The sequence below is a fragment of the Pseudophryne corroboree genome, chromosome 2, assembly GCF_028390025.1.
Source record: "Pseudophryne corroboree isolate aPseCor3 chromosome 2, aPseCor3.hap2, whole genome shotgun sequence".
NCBI classification, from domain to species: domain Eukaryota; kingdom Metazoa; phylum Chordata; class Amphibia; order Anura; family Myobatrachidae; genus Pseudophryne; species Pseudophryne corroboree.
Window position 1 is genome coordinate 213,892,845 of NC_086445.1, and position 17,679 is coordinate 213,910,523.

Genomic DNA, 17,679 nt, shown 5'->3' on the forward strand with positions numbered 1-17,679 from the left:
GATATATATTTATTTATTTTTATTTTATTTTTTTAAGTCTTAATGATGAAAAAAAAAAATAATCTGTCCCTTTTCTGCCAGGTGAGCCACCCTCCAGCAAGTGCCGCCCCTACTGCAAAATCCACTACTGCCAAGAGGGTGATCAAAACTATAGGGGACATTTACTAAGCAGTGATAAGAGCGGAGAAGTGAGCCAGTGGAGAAGAGCCCATGGCAACCAATCAGCACTGAAGTGACATCAGTAATTTGCATACTATAAAATTATACAGAGCTGCTGATTGGTTGATGGGGCAACTTCTCCACTGGCTAACTTCTACACTCTTATCACTGCTAGTAAATGTCCCCCGATGTTTTTAAGGGTTTTGAAAGGAAGTTTTGTGAAAGGAAGAAGAACCGCTGCCCGTATTACCTAGAATTAACTAGAATTTATTTCCACATTTTATTTTATAAAGTAGTAGAATTAAATAAAAGATGTACACTATCCTAAGCAGGAAATTGTTTTATTATACATAGCTGTCTTAGCACCATACCCAGTTTAGACATAAGAATTCCCACTATGCCAGTTCCAGCTCCCAGCTCAATAATTTTCTTTCCTTTAAAATTCAGCTTCTCTTCTTCAAAGTATTGGCACATATGTAACGCCTGCAACAGAAAAGAACACAGGTTGATAAATAAATAAACTGAGGATCATTCAAGAGTAGGGAGAATAAGGAAGGCATTGGTAATGTGGACTGGACAGCCAGAGAGTAAGGCAGAGAATATATTAAGAGTATAGGTATAAAGCCCTCTGAGAAATCCAGCTGTAACTGATGGCCTTTCAGTATGAAGAGGAAGGGAATAAAACTAACAGATAGAAAACTAGATTTATGTTAAGAACTTACCGTTGTTAAATCTCTTTCTGCGAGGTACACTGGGCTCCACAGGGAATAACATCGGGATGTAGAGTCGGATCTTGATCCGAGGCACCAACAGGCTCAAAGCTTTGACTGTTCCCAGAATGCATAGCGCCGCCTTCTCTATAACCCCGCCTCCGTGCCAGGAGCTCAGTTTTGTTAACCAGCCCAATGCAGTAGCAGGCAAAAAGAGACGATAACCGTTAGTAGCCACATACACCAAATTCTCACGACAGGAGAAGATGTCAGCGGCTAATGCCATACAAACCCAAAGAAGCTAAGTGCGTCAGGGTGGGCGCCCTGTGTAAATCTCGTTTTCTACTGCGGGGTACATTGGGCTTCACAGGGAATAACATAGGGGATGTCCTAAAGCAGTTCCTCATGGGGGGGATGCACTGTAGCGGGCACAAGAACCCGGCGTCCAAAGGAACCATCCTGGGATGTATCAAAGGCATAGAACCTTATGAACGTGTTCACTGAGGACCACGTAGCCACTTGCACAATTGTTCAAGGGTTGCACCACGGCGGGGCGCCCAAGAAGGTTCAACAGACCGAGTAGAATGGGCTTTGATGGTAGCAGGAGCTGGAAGGCCAGCCTGTACATAAGCATGTGCAATCACCATTGTAATCCATTTGGCCAAGGTCTGCTTGTTAGCAGGCCAGCCACGTTTGTGAAAACCAAACAGAACAAAGAGAATCAGACTTCCTGATGGTAGCTGTCCTCTTTACATAGATATGGAGAGCCCGTACCACATCCAAAGACCGCTCTTTGGAAGACAATTCAGGAGAGACAAAGGCCGGAACCACAATTTCCTGATTAAGGTGGAAAGAAGACACCACCTTAGGTAGGTACCCGGGACGTGTTCTAAGAACCGCCCGGTCACAGTGAAAATCAGATAGGGGGACCTACAAAACAAGGCACCCAAAGCCTCCAGAACCACCGACAGATCCCAAGGAGCCACAGGCGGGATGTAAGGAGGTTGAATCCGTAACACGCCCTGAACGTATGAATATCAGGCAGGGTGGCAATTTTTCTCTGAAACCAAACCGACAAGGCAGAAATATGAACCTTGATGGAGGTCAGACGAAAGCCTAAGTCCAGACCCTGTTGTAGAAAGGCCAATAGTTTGGCCGTACTAAACTTGTAAGCGTCATGATTATTAGATGCGCACCAAGCAAAGTAAGAATTCCAGACCCTATGGTAAATCCGAGCAGAAGCCGGCAAACGGGCCTTCAACATTGTCTGAATGACCGCCTTAAAAAAACCCTTGGCGCTTAGTACGGAAGCTTCAAGAGCCACGCCGTCAAAGCCAGACGGGCCAAATCCTGGTAAACACAAGGGCCCTGAACGAGGGAGTCTGGTCGTTGTGGAAGCAGAAGAAGAGGCTCCAACGAGAGACCCTAAAGGTCTGAAAACCAATGCCGTCTGAGCCACGCTGGAGCGATCAGAAGTAGGATTCCTCCTTATTGCTTGAACTTCCTTATTACTCTGGGCAGGAGTGACACCGGAGGGAACAAGTACGGCAGCCGAAAGTTCCATGGAATTGCCAGAGCGTCCACGAACGCTGCTTGAGGATTCCTTGTCCTTGCTCCGAAGACCGGAACCTTGTGATTGTGTCGAGACGCCATCAGGTCCACATCTGGGAGGCCCCACTTGTCCACTAGGAGTTGAAATACTTCTGGATGGAGGCTCCACTCTCCGGCGTGTACATCCTGACGACTGAGGAAATCCGCTTCCCAGTTTAAGACTCCCGGGATGAACACCGCCGATATGGCTGGCAGATGGCGTTCTGCCGACTGAAGAATTCTGGATACTTCCCTCATTGCCATGCGGCTTCGAATGCCACCTTGATGATTTATGTATGCCACCGTGGTGGCATTGTCCGACTGTACTTGAACAGGTCTGTTCTGTATTAAATGCTGGGTCAAGTTCAGAGCATTGAACACCGCCCGCAGTTCCAGAATGTTTATCGGGAGGAGAGACTCCTCCATGGTCCACCGACCCTGAAGGGAGTGTTGCTCCAACACCGCGCCCCAACCTCTCAGACTGGCATTCGTTGTCAGAAGGACCCAGTTGGAGATCCAGAAGGGACGACCCCTGCTTAATCGTTGGTCCTGAAGCCACCAGCTCAGTGACAGATGGACCTCCGGAGACAAGGAGATCATGTGAGACCTGATCCGGTGAGGCAGGCCGTCTCACTTGGCAAGAATCAATTTCTGTAGGGGGTGGGAATGGAATTGAGCGTACTCCACCATGAGACTTAGCACTTGCATCGCCGAATGTATCGACACTTGCGGACGAGATAGGAAGCATTGAATCCTGTCCTGAAGTTTCAGGACCTTCTCCTAAGACAAGAACAACCGCTGGTTGTGAGTATCTAACAACGTCCCCAGGTGCACCATGCTCTGCGCATGGACCAGGGAAGATTTCTTCCAGTTGATGAGCCACCCGTGGGCTTGCAGAAACTGGAGCGTCAGATCCAGATGGCGTAGGAGAATTTCTGGGGATTTCGCAGGATCAACAAGTTGTCCAGATACGGGAGGATCCTGACCCCTTGAGTACAGCCGTCATTACCACCATGACCTTGGTGAAGACTCGCGGGGCCGTGGTCAATCCAAAAGGTAACGCCCGAAATTGGTAATGGAGGTTGTCAATAGCAAACCTCAGATACTGCTGATGCGACATTGCAATAGGAATATGCAGGTAAGCATCCTGTATGTCCAGTGAGACCATATAATCCGCGGGTTCTAAAGCCAGAACAATAGAGCGAAGGGTTTCCATACGAAATTTGGAGACTCTCACATATTTGTTTAAGAACTTGAGGTTGAGAATGGGCTGAGAGGACCCATTCGGTTTTGGGACTAGGAATAGCGGTGAATAGTACCCCTTGCCTCTATGAGCCAGAGGCACCTGTACTAGCACTCCTGTGTTCAGGAGGGACTGTACCACCGGATGAAGAGTTTTTGCTTTCATCTGATCCGAAGGGACGTCCGTCTGGCAAAATCGATAAGGGGGACGATTCTTGAAGGATACGGTGTAACCTCGAGTGACGACTTCCCGTACCCAGGCATCGGAAGTGGGACCCAGTAACAGCTGAAGTCCTGCCGCAAACCAGAGACAGGAGGCAGTAGTATGTGCACCTGGCCCTCCCAGTACTCCTGCATGGTGTCACCTAGCAACCTGCTACCACCAGCTACTGTGCCTGTCCTTCTCCTCCTCCTGTCTCTCTATAACGTCCCCTGGCAGAGCCCTCCCCCTCCATCTGGGCCATATGTTACTTTGTGTACCACCTGTTTTATGTATTACCCTGTGTAATGTAATACCTTGTTCCATGTGTTCCCGTGTTACCCTCTGCCCCTTGTGCTATTAGCTTGTTCCCCCTGTGCCAAGTTACCCTGTGCCCACATATGCAATGTATTACCCTGTGCATTGTTTTGCCCTGTGCCCCCTCTGCAATGTATTACAATATACCCCTTGTGCCATGTCTTACCCTGTACAATGCATTACCCTATGCCCCTCTTTGCTATGTATTGTCTTGTGCCATGACATCTGCTATGTTGTGCCGCACTGTGCCATGTGTTACCCTGTGCCCAACTCTGACGTATTACCCTGTGCCATGTGCTGCCCCACTGTGTCATTTGTTCCCCTGTGCCCCCTCTGTGCTATGTAACCCTGTGGCACATTGTGGATGCAGTGTGATCTGTGAGGAGTCATGTAGTGTTATCTCAGGACTGTCCGCCTATAGGACTGTGATTGCTGTAGAGGGGATGAACTGTATATGGAGTAGTTGGTACAGTAAATCTTGCTCTGATACTAGCCAGTGCCTCACCAGCCATTAACCTCACCGCATGTCAGTGGTGGCAGGATGTATCCTGCTGCAGGGGATGCTCGGCAGGATTTGTTCCGCTTCAGGATATGCGCGGCAGGATGTGTCCCGCCACAGGGGATGGCTGGCAGAATGTGCCCCACCACAGGGGATGGCTGGCAAAATGTGCCCCACCGCAGGGGATGCCTGGCAGAATGTGCCCCACCGCAGGGGATGCCTGGCAGAATGTGCCCCACCGCAGGGGATGCCTGGCAGAATGTGCCCCACCGCAGGGGATGCCTGGCAGAATGTGCCCCACCGCAGGGGATGCCTGGCAGAATGTGCCCCACCGCAGGGGATGCCTGGCAGAATGTGCCCCACCGCAGGGGATGCCTGGCAGAATGTGCCCCACCGCAGGGGATGCCTGGCAGAATGTGCCCCACCGCAGGGGATGCCTGGCAGAATGTGCCCCACCGCAGGGGATGCCTGGCAGAATGTGCCCCACCGCAGGGGATGCCTGGCAGAATGTGCCCCACCGCAGGGAATGCCTGGCAGAATGTGCCCCACCGCAGGGGATGCCTGGCAGATTGTGTCCCATCGCAGAGGATACCTGGCAGAATGTGTCCCGTCGCAGAGGATACCTGGCAGAATGTGTCCCGTCGCAGAGGATGTCTGGCAGAATGTGCCCCGTCGCAGAGAATGCCTGGTAGAATGTGCCCCACCGCAGAGGATGCCTGGCAGAATGTGCCCTGCCGCAGAGGATGACTGGCAGGATATGGTCCGCCAAAGGAAATGTATAACTCCCAACTCTTTAATTGTGACAAATGTGGGTGCATGTCTCAAAGAGGTGGCATATTCACATTACTGTGTTACCGACATGAACGGTGCTTCCAATATGCAAGATTTTAATGTTGACCAGCCTAAATCTACCTTTTGATTACATAGCAGAACCTCCTAACATTCTGGTCTGATTTGGGCATTACCTCCCATTCAGAACAGTTGTGAAGTATGAGAATGTGATAATAGGAGTCAATGTTGATGCGATTTATTTGCAACCACGAGTAAGCACGGCTATATGCTGCACTTATTGTACCACAGAACTTGCAGTTTTGTTTGCAGTTCCATAAGACTGCGTGTAAAAAAAAATTATATAAAAAAAAAAATTAATGAGTCTGGGGCAAGAGTGGGCCACTGCTGGAGATATTTTCATGCCATTACACTGGCAACTCGCCCCCTTCTGTCTCTCTGAATTGACCCCATAGTGTGTCCTAGGGAATGTGTGAATAAAGTAACAATACAAAGCAAAGTAGAGATGTACACAGGGGTCTATTCATGAAGCAGTGAAAAGAGTGGAGAAGTGAGCCTGTGGAGAAGTTGCCGATGGGAACCAATCAGCTACTCCATACAATTGTATAGTATGCAAATTATAAATCTTCCTTCAATGCTGATTGGTTACCATGGTCAACTTCTCCACTGGCTCACTTCGCCACACTTTTTACTGCTTCATGAATAGAACCAGCCAATCAGCTCCTAACTGCCATGTTACAGGCTGGGTTGAAAAATGACAGTAGCTGGTTGGTTGGTAGTTTATCATCATGCAATTTATCACTTTCCAAGGCTTAATGCATCTGGCCCTCACACACACTGTACACGTTCATACCCTCCAATATTTTACACATGAAAACCGGTTCAAATTAAGAAAGGGGGCGTGGTCACGTGTAAAGGGGCGTGACCATGCCCTCCTTTCCTATACTTTCAATGTAAAGTTGGAGAATCAAAAATCGGTACAAAGCCCTTTTTTTTTTTTTTAGCAGGTACAGACCATAACAAAAGGTACTGTACCTGCCAAAAAGGTACAGTTGGAGACGATGCTGAAGTTAGCTTCTTATTCGGCCAGCTTCTTATTCGAGCTCCAGCTTCTTATTCAGAAAATTTAGTTTTGCAAGGGTTAATGAGTCTTGGGTCACAAATTCTACCCCTGAAATCAACATAGAGTCGTCACTTACATATGACCCACTTGTATTTTGCTTGGCCCAACGCTGCTTTGGGCATGAAATACACTGGCAAAGTGGGCACAAACACCATTTTATAAATTGCCATTTTGAATAAGTAGCTGTAGTTTTGCAAGGGTTAACTAGTCTTGGGCCACAAATTTGACCCCCGAAAACAACAGAGGGTGGTCACTTGCATGTGACCCACTTGTATTTTGCCTGGCCCAACGCTTGTTTGGGCATGAAATACACTGGCAAAGTGGGCACAAACACCATTTTATAAATTGCCATTTTGAATAAGTAGCTGTAGTTTTGCAAGGGTTAACCAGTCTTGGGCCACAAATTTGACACATGAAATCAACAGAGGGTGGTCACTTACATATGACCCACTTGTATTTTGCCTGGCCCAACGCTGTTTTGGGCATGAAATACACTGGCAAAATGGGCACACGCACCATATTTTACCATTTTGAATAAGTAGCTGTAGTTTTGCAAGGGTTAACCAGTCTTGGGCCACAAATTTGACCCCCGAAAACAACAGAGGGTGGTCACTTGCATGTGACCCACTTGTATTTTGCCTGGCCCAACGCTGGTTTGGGCATGAAATACACTGGCAAAGTGGGCACACACACACACACCATATTTTACCATTTTGAATAAGTAGCTGTAGTTTTGCATGGGTTAACTAGTTTTTTGTTTGTACATTTTTCCTACCTTATATCTGTCTGTTTTTACCCAGTTTTGTTTTTTCACAGTTGTTTACAATTGTAAAGTTCAACGGAATTTTATGCGCTATATAAGAATCTGATAAGGAGATTTATTTTCAGAACTTAACTTTGTTAAATCTCTTTCTGCGAGGTACACTGGATTCCGCAGGGAATAACATCGGGGTGTAGAGTTGGATATTGATCCGAGGCACCAACAGGCTAAAGCTTTGACTGTTCCCAGGATGCCTTGCACCGCCTCCTCTATAACCCCGCCTGCATGCACAGGAGCTCAGTTTTGTTAACCAGTCCAATACAGTAGCAGGTAAAAGATATGACAACAGTTAGTAGCCACAGAGACCCACATTCTCACAACAGGAGAAGGTACCAGCGGCTAATGCCATACAAACCCAAAGAAACTAAGTGCTTCAGGGTGGGTGCCCTGTGGAATCCAGTGTACCTCGCCTAAAGAGATTTAACAAAGGATAAGTTCTTTCCATAAATCTCCTTTTCTGCAGCTGGGTACACTAGTATTCCACAGGGGATAATATCGGGGATGTCCTAAAGCAGTTCCTCATGGGTGGGGATGCAGTGTAGCGGGCACAAGAAACCCGCGTCCAAAGGAAGCATCCAGGGAGGCGGAAGTATCAAAGGCATAGAACCTAATGAACGTGTTCACTTAGGACCACGTAGCCGCCTTGCACAATTTTTCGAGGGAGGCGCCACGGCAGGCCGCCCAAGAAGGTCCAACAGCCCGAGTAGAATGGGCCTTGATAGTTGCAGGAGCTGGAAGACCAGCCTGTACATAAGCTTGTGCAATCACCATTCTAATCCATCTGGCCAAGTTCTGCTTATTAGCAGGCCAGCCACGTTTATGAAAACCAAAAAGAACAAATCGAGAATCCGATATCCTAAAGGGAAGCGGTTCTCTTCACGTAGATACGGAGAGCCCGTACCACATCCAAATACCGCTCTTTGGAGGACAAATCAGGAGAGATAAAGGCCGGAACCACAATCTCTTAGCTAAGGTGGAAAGATGACACTACCTTAGGTAAAGAACCAGGGCGAGTTCTAAGAACCGCATGGTCACAGTGAAAAATCAGAAAGTGTGACCGACATGACAAGGCACCGTCCGAAACCCGTCTAGCAGAGGCAATAGCCAGCAAAAACAAGACCTTAAGCGTAAGCCACTTAAGGTCCACAGACTCAAGAGGTTCAAATGTAGCCTCATGCAGGGCATCTAGAACAACAGACAAATCCCAAGGAGCCACCGAAGGGACATAGGGAGGTTGAATCCTTAGAACACCCTGAGTGAAAGTATGAACGTCAGGCAGAGACGCAATTTTTCTCTGAATCCATATTGACAAGGCTGAAATATAAACATTGAGGGAGGCCAGACGAAGGCCTAAGTCCAGGCCCTGTTGCAGGAATGCCAAAAGTTTTGCAGTACTGAACTTGTATGCATCATAATTCTTAGCCGCAGACCAGGTGAAGTAAGAATTCCAGACTCTATAATAAATCCGAGCCGAAGCTGGTTTACAGGCTTTCAACATTGTTTGAATGACCGCCTCAGAAAAAACTTTGTCACTCAGGACGGAAGTTTCAAGAGCCACGCTGTCAAAGCCAGACGGGCCAAATCCTAGTAGACACAGGGGCCCTGAACTAGGAGGTCTGGGCATTGTGGAAGTAAAAGAGGACGCTCTATCGAGAGACCCTGTAGGTCTGAGAAGCAATGTACTCTGGGACATGCTGGAGCGAGTAGAAGTAGGATTCCTCCTTCTTGCTTGAACTTCCTTATTACCCTGGGCAGGAGTGACACCGGAGGGAACACGTGCGGCAGCCAAAAGTTCCATGGAATTGCCAGTGTGTCCACGAACGCTGCTTGAGGATCCCTTATTCTTGCTCCGAAGACCGTAACCTTGTCATTGTGTCGAGATGCAATCAGGTCTACATCTGGTAGACCCCACTTGTCTACTAGGAGTTGAAATACTTCAGGATGAAGGCTCCACTCTCTGGCGTGTATGTCCTGACGACTGAGGAAGTCCGCTTTCCAGTTGAGGACCCCCAGAATGAACACTGCCGATATGGCTGGCAGATGGCGTTCCGCCCAGTGAAGGATCTTTGACACTTCCAACATTGCCATGCGGCTTCGAGTGCCGCCTTGATGGTTTATGTACGCCACCGTGGTAGCATTGTCCAATTGTACTTGAAAAAATAAGAATTTACTTACCGATAATTCTATTTCTCGGAGTCCGTAGTGGATGCTGGGGTTCCTGAAAGGACCATGGGGAATAGCGGCTCCGCAGGAGACAGGGCACAAAAAGTAAAGCTTTAGGATCAGGTGGTGTGCACTGGCTCCTCCCCCTATGACCCTCCTCCAAGCCTCAGTTAGGATACTGTGCCCGGACGAGCGTACACAATAAGGAAGGATTTTGAATCCCGGGTAAGACTCCTACCAGCCACACCAATCACACTGTACAACCTGTGATCTGAACCCAGTTAACAGTATGATAACAGCGGAGCCTCTGAAAAGATGGCTCACAACAATAATAACCCGATTTTTGTAACTATGTACAAGTATTGCAGATAATCCGCACTTGGGATGGGCGCCCAGCATCCACTACGGACTCCGAGAAATAGAATTATCGGTAAGTAAATTCTTATTTTCTCCATCGTCCTAGTGGATGCTGGGGTTCCTGAAAGGACCATGGGGATTATACCAAAGCTCCCAAACGGGAGGGAGAGTGCGGATGACTCTGCAGCACCGAATGAGAGAACTCCAGGTCCTCCTTAGCCAGGGTATCAAATTTGTAGGATTTTACAAACGTGTTTGCCCCTGACTAAATAGCCGCTCGGCAAAGTTGTAAAGCCGAGACCCCTCGGGCAGCCGCCCAAGATGAGCCCACCTTCCTTGTGGAATGGGCATTTACATATTTTGGCTGTGGCAGGCCTGCCACAGAATGTGCAAGCTGAATTGTATTACCCATTCAACTAGCAATAGTCTGCTTAGAAGCAAGAGCACCCAGATTGTTGGGTGCATACAGGATAACAGCAAGTCAGTTTTCCTGACTCCAGCCGTCCTGGAACCTATATTTTCAGGGCCCTGACAACATCTAGCAACTTGGAGTCCTCCAAGTCCCTAGTAGGTGCAAGGCACCACAATAAGCTGGTTCAGGTGAAACACTGACACCACCTTAGGGAGAGAACTGGGGACGAGTCCGCAGCTCTGCCCTGTCCAAATGGACAAACAGATATGGGCTTTTTTGAGAAAAAAAACCACCAATTTGACACTCGCCTGGTCCAGGCCAGGGCCAAGAGCATGGTCACTTTTCATGTGAGATGCTTCAAAACCACAGATTTGACTGGTTTTAAACCAATGTGATTTGAGGAATCCCAGAACTACGTTGAGATCCCACAGTGCCACTGGAGGCACAAAAGGGGTTGTATATGCAATACTCCCTTGACAAACTTCTGGACTTCAGGAACTGAAGCCAATTCTTTCTGGAAGAAAATCGACAGGGCCGAAATTTGAACCTTAATGGACCCCAATTTGAGGCCCATAGACACTCCTGTTTGCAGGAAATGTAGGAATCGACCGAGTTGAAATTTCTTCGTGGGGCCTTTCTGGTCTCGCACCACGCAACATATTTTTTTTCCACATGTGGTGATAATGTTGTGCGGTCACCTCCTTTCTGGCTTTGACCAGGGTAGGAATGACCTCTTCCGGAATGCCTTTTTCCCTTAGGATCCGGCGTTCCACCGCCATGCCGTCAAACGCAGCTGCGGTAAGTCTTGGAACAGACATGGTACTTGCTGAAACAAGTCCCTTCTTAGCGGCAGAGGCCATAAGTCCTCTGTGAGCATCTCTTGAAGTTCCGGGTACCAAGTCCTTCTTGGCCAATCCGGAGCCATGAGTATAGTTCTTACTCCTCTACGTCTTATAATTCTCAGTACCTTAGGTATGATAAGCAGAGGATGGAACACATACAACGACTGGTACACCCACGGTGTTACCAGAACGTCCACAGCTATTGCCTGAGGGTCTCTTAACCTGGCGCAATACCTGTCCCGTTTTTTGTTCAGACGGGACGCCATCATGTCCACCTTTGGTATTTCCCAACGGTTTACAATCATGTGGAAAACTTCCCGATGAAGTTTCCACTCTGCCGGGTGGAGGTCGTGCCTGCTGAGGAAGTCTGCTTCCCAGTTTCCATTCCCGGAATGAAACACTGCTGACAGTGCTATCACATGATTTTCCGCCCAGCGAAAAGTCCTTGCAGTTTTTGCCATTGCCCTCCTGCTTCTTGTGCCGCCCTGTCTATTTACGTGATGTTTTTCCCACTGGATCAATACCGGCTGACCTTGAGGCAGAGGTCTTGCTAAGCTTAGAGCATTATAAATTTAGCCTTAGCTCCAGTATATTTATGTGGAGAAAAGTCTCCAGACTTGATCACACTCCCTGGAAATTTTTTTCTTTGTGTGACTGCTCCCCAGCCTCTCGGGCTGGCCTCTGTGGTCACCAGCATCCAATCCTGAATGCCGAATCTGCGGCCCTCTAGAAGATGAGCACTCTGTAACCACCACAGGAGAGAGACACCCTTGTCCTTGGATATAGGGTTATCCGCTGATGCATCTGAAGATGCGATCCGGACCATTTGTCCAGCAGATCCCACTGAAAAGTTCTTGCGTGAAATCTGCCGAATGGAATTGCTTCGTAGGAAGTCACCATTTTTACCATGGCCCTTGTGCAATGATGCACTGATTTTAGGAGGTTCCTGACTAGCTCGGATAACTCCCTGGCTTTCTCTTCCGAGAGAAACACCTTTTTCTGGACTGTGTCCAGAATCATCCCTAAGCACAGGAGACTTGTCGTCGGGATCAGCTGCGATTTTGGAATATTTAGAATCCACCCGTGCTGTTGTAGCAGTATCCGAGATAGTGCTACTCCGACCTCCAACTGTTCCCTTGACTTTGCCCTTATCAGGAGATCGTCCAAGTAAGGGATAATTAAGACGCCTTTTCTTCGAAGAAGAATCATCATTTCGGCCATTACCTTGGTAAAGACCCGGGGTGCCGTGGACAATCCAAACGGCAGCGTCTGAAACTGATAGTGACAGTTCTGTACCACGAACCTGAGGTACCCTTAGTAATAAGGGCAATTTTGGGACATGGAGGTAAGCATCCCTGATGTCTCGGGACACCATATAGTCCCCTTCTTCCTGGTTCGTTATCACTGCTCTGAGTGACTCCATCTTGATTTGAACCTTTGTAAGTGTTCAAATTTTTTTAGATTTAGAATAGGTCTCACCTAGCCTTCTGGCTTCAGTACCACAATATAGTGTGGAATAATACCCCTTTTCTTGTTGTAGGAGGGGTAATTTAATTATCACCTGCTGGGAATACAGCTTGTGAATTGTTTCCCATACTGCCTCCTTGTCGGAGGGAGACCTTGGTAAAGCAGACTTCAGGAGCCTGCGAAGGGGAAACGTCTCGACATTCCAATCTGTACCCCTGGGATACTACTTGTAGGATCCAGGGGTCCTGTACGGTCTCAGCGTCATGCTGAGAGCTTGTCAGAAGCGGTGGAACGCTTCTGTTCCTGGGAATGGGCTGCCTGCTGCAGTCTTCTTCCCTTTCCTCTATCCCTGGGCAGATATGACTCTTATAGGGACGAAAGGACTGAGGCTGAAAAGACGGTGTCTTTTTCTGCAGAGATGTGACTTAGGGTAAAAACGGTGGATTTTCCAGCAGTTGCCTTGGCCACCAGGTCCGATGGACCGACCCCAAATAACTCCTCTTCCTTTATACGGCAATACACCTTTGTGCCGTTTGGAATCTGCATCACCTGACCACTGTCGTGTCCATAAACATCTTCTGGCAGATATGGACATCGCACTTACTCTTGATGCCAGAGTGCAAATATCCTCTGTGCATCTCGCATATATAGAAATGCATCCTTTAAATGCTCTATAGTCAATAAAATACTGTCCCTGTCAAGGGTATCAATATTTTTAGTCAGGGAATCCGAACAAGCCACCCCAGCTCTGCACATCCAGGCTGAGGCGATCGTTGGTCGCAGTATAACACCAGTATGTGTGTATATACTTTTTATGATATTTTCCAGCCTCCTGTCAGCTGGCTCCTTGAGGACGGCCCTATCTATAGACGGTACCGCCACTTGTTTTGATAAGCGTGTGTGCGCCTTATCCACCCTAAGGGGTGTTTCCCAACGCGCCCTAACATCTGGCGGGAAAGGGTATACCGCCAATAATTTTCTATCGGGGGGAACCCACGCATCATCACACACTTCATTTAATTTATCTGATTCAGGAAAAACTACGGTAGTTTTTTCACATCCCACATAATACCCTCTTTTGTGGTACTTGTAGTATCAGAAATATGTAACACCTCCTTCATTGCCCTTAACGTGTGGCCCTAATAAGGAATACGTTTGTTTATTCACCGTCGACACTGGATTCAGTGTCCGTGTCTGTGTCTGTGTCGACCGACTAAAGTAAACGGGCGTTTTAAAACCCCTGACGGTGTTTTTGAGACGTCTGGACCGGTACTAATTGTTTGTCGGTCGTCTCATGTCGTCAACCGACCTTGCAGTGTGTTGACATTATCACGTAATTCCCTAAATAAGCCATCCATTCCGGTGTCGACTCCCTAGAGAGTGACATCACCATTACAGGCAATTGCTCCGCCTCCTCACCAACATCGTCCTCATACATGTCGACACACACGTACCGACACACAGCACACACACAGGGAATGCTCTGATAGAGGACAGGACCCACTAGCCCTTTGGAGAGACAGAGGGAGAGTTTGCCAGCACACACCAAAAACGCTATAATTATATAGGGACAACCTTATATAAGTGTTTTCCCTTATAGCATCTTTTTTATATATTTCTTACGCCAAATTAGTGCCCCCCCTCTCTGTTTTAACCCTGTTTCTGTAGTGCAGTGCAGGGGAGAGCCTGGGAGCCTTCCCTCCAGCCTTTCTGTGAGGGAAAATGGCGCTGTGTGCTGAGGAGATAGGCCCCGCCCCTTTTTCGGCGGCCTCGTCTCCCGCTCTTTAACGGATTATGGCAGGGGTTAAATATCTCCATATAGCCCCCGGAGGCTATATGTGAGGTATTTTTTGCCAAAAATAGGTTTACATTTGCCTCCCAGGGCGCCCCCCTCCCAGCGCCCTGCACCCTCAGTGACTGCCGTGTGAAGTGTGCTGAGAGGAAATGGCGCACAGCTGCAGTGCTGTGCGCTACCTTAAGAAGACTGAGGAGTCTTCTGCCGCCGATTCTGGACCTTCTTCTCGTTTCAGCATCTGCAAGGGGGCCGGCGGCGAGGCTCCGGTGACCATCCAGGCTGTACCTGTGATCGTCCCTCTGGAGCTAATGTCCAGTAGCCAAAGAAGCCAATCCATCCTGCACGCAGGTGAGTTCACTTCTTCTCCCCTAAGTCCCTCGTTGCAGTGATCCTGTTGCCAGCAGGACTCACTGTAAAATAAAAAACCTAAGCTAAACTTTTCTAAGCAACTCTTTAGGAGAGCCACCTAGATTGCACCCTTCTCGGCCGGGCACAAAAATCTAACTGAGGCTTGGAGGAGGGTCATAGGGGGAGGAGCCAGTGCACACCACCTGATCCTAAAGCTTTACTTTTTGTGCCCTGTCTCCTGCGGAGCCGCTATTCCCCATGGTCCTTTCAGGAACCCCAGCATCCACTAGGACGATAGAGAAAGGCCTGTTCTGTACCAGAGTCAGGGCAAGTTTCAGAGCATTGAACACTGCCCGCAACTTCAGAATATTTATCGGGAGGAGAGATTCCTCCCTGGTCCACCGACCCTGAAGAGAATGTAGTTTCAACACTGCACCCCAACCCCGCAGACTGGCATCCGTCGTCAGAAGGACCCAGTTGGAGATCCAGAAGGGACGACCCCTGCTAAATTGTTGGTCCTGTAGCCACCAGGTCAGTGACAGACGAACCTCTGGAGTCAAGGATATCATGTGAGATCTGATCCGGTGAGGCAGGCCGTCCCACTTGGCAAGGATTAGCTTCTGCAGAGGGTGAGAGTGAAACATAGCATATTCCACCATGTCCAAAGCCGACACCATGAGGCCTAGTACTTGCATCGCCGAGTATATCGACACTCATGGGCGAGAAAGGAAGTATTGTATACTGTCCTGACGCTTCAGGACCTTCTCCTGAGACCATAACAACCGTTGGTTGAGTGTGTCCAACAATGCCCCCAGGTGCACCATGCTCTGAGCAGGGACCAGGGAGGATTTCTTCCAGTTGATGAGCCACCCGTGGGCTTGCAGAAATTGGACTGTCAGTTCCAGACGACGGAGGAGAACCTCTGGGGAGTTTCCCAGGATAAACAAATCGTCCAGACCTGGTGGGATCCTGATACCCTAACGGCGGAGTAGGGCAGTCATAACCGCCATGACCTTGTTGAAGATTTGCGGAGCCGTGGTCAGGCAAAAAGGTAAAGCCTGGAATTGATCATGTAGGTTGCCAATAGCAAACCGCAGGTTTTGTTGATGCGATATGGCAATAGGTATATGTAGGTAAGTTTCCTGTGTGTCCATAGATACCATATAGTCCATGGGCTCCAAAGCCAGAACAATAGAGTGAAGGGTTTCCATACGGAACTTGGAAACCTTCACAAAATTGTTCAAAGACTTGAGGTTTAGAATGGGCCGGGAGGATCCATTCGGTTTCGGAACTAGGAACAAAATATGGTGTTTGTGCCCACTTTGCCAGTGTATTTCATGCCCAAAACAGTGTTGGGCCAAGCAAAGTACAAGTGGGTCATATGTAAGTGACCACGAATTGTTGATTTCAGGTGTCAAATTTGTGGCCCAAGACTAGTTAACCATTGTAAAACTACAGCTACTTATTCAAAATCGTAAGTTATGGTGTTTGTGCCCACTTTGCCAGTGTATTTCATGCCCAAACCAGCGTTGGGCCAGGCAAAATACAAGTGGGTCACATGCAAGTGACCACCCTCTGTTGTTTTTGGGGGTCAAATTTGTGGCCCAAGACTAGTTAACCCTTGCAAAACTACAGCTACTTATTCAAAATGGTAAAATATGGTGTGTGTGCCCACTATGCCAGTGTATTTCATGCCCAAAATAGCGTTGGGCCAAGCAAAATACAAGTGGGTCATATGTAAGTGACCACATTCTGTTGATTTCAGGTGTCAAATTTGTGGCCCAAGACTGGATAACCCTTGCAATACTACAGCTACTTATTCAAAATGGCAATTTATAAAATGGTGTTTGTGCCCACTTTGCCAGTGTATTTCATGCCCAAAACAGCGTTGGGCCAGGCAAAATACAAGTGGGTCATATGTAAGTGAACCTACTATGTTGATTTCAGGTGTCAAATTTGTTACCCAAGACTCATTAACCCTTGCAAAACTGAATGATCTGAATAAGAAGCTTGAGTTCGAATAAGAAGTGAATAAGAAGCTAGAGCTTGAATAAGAAGTGCTCTGCAGTTACAGCACAACATAGCACGGGCTCCATCGCTTCCCCTGGCCCTGCAGCCAGCAGTTGTAGGATGGTAGATGCTAGATTCAGTGGGATCCCCTTCCTCATTATGCTGCTTCCCGGGATATACGTACAATAATACTGTAAACAACCCCCGCTGCACGGAGCGCCCGCCTCCTACTTACAGCGTCCCAAACCTGCGCTGCCACCCCGAGATTCGCTCCATAGTGCTGGGTGATGCGCAGCTCCTGGCCGCAGAACATATAGCGCTCCTCCTCAGTGTACGTGTCCGAGAATATAGCGGCCAGATCCCGCGGCAGCACCTCCATCAGGTCGCTCATCTCCTCCTCGTAGTGCATTGCTGAAAACAGCCGGGGAGATCTCCGCCACCATGCTGCAGCTCAGCCGCACTTCCTGCCTGCTGCTGCTTCACTAGTCCACGTCATCCTCCCGTAGCCCGCAGCACACAGCCAGCTGCTGCAGGTTGGCATAGATGGGTGTATCCTCGCATTAGCATGAGGTAGTAAGCAGGCTGCCATGGCCGTAAGAAATCTGACCCTAAATGTGCTGGATAGACTCCATAACATCTATCCGATTCTTAGCAATTTTTAAATATACTGTAATCCTATGGGGCTAATTCAGTATGGATTGCATGTGGTTTGCTGATTATCGGAAAACTGGGCAGGCGTAGGATCCATTCTGCACACCTGCAAAGCAGGTCCTGCGTGTGGCTCGCATTTTTCCAATAGCCTTTGCCTGATTGACATTTGGGAGGCGGCCCGGAGA

General features: G+C 48.4%; 1 protein-coding gene across 1 annotated transcript in view; it reads right to left on the reverse strand.

Moving 5' to 3' along the window:
• The window catches only part of EEF1AKMT3 (EEF1A lysine methyltransferase 3), a 35,041-nt gene extending 17,594 nt beyond the window's left edge, over nt 1–17,447 (reverse strand). The window contains exons 1-2 of the mRNA XM_063952301.1: nt 17,079–17,447; nt 531–642 (exon numbers count right to left, since the gene is read on the reverse strand). Of these exons, the coding sequence (XP_063808371.1) occupies nt 531–642; nt 17,079–17,252 (286 nt within the window). The 5' untranslated portion in view covers nt 17,253–17,447. The remainder of the gene's footprint in view (nt 1–530; nt 643–17,078) is intronic.
• Nucleotides 17,448–17,679: the final 232 nt, after the last annotated feature.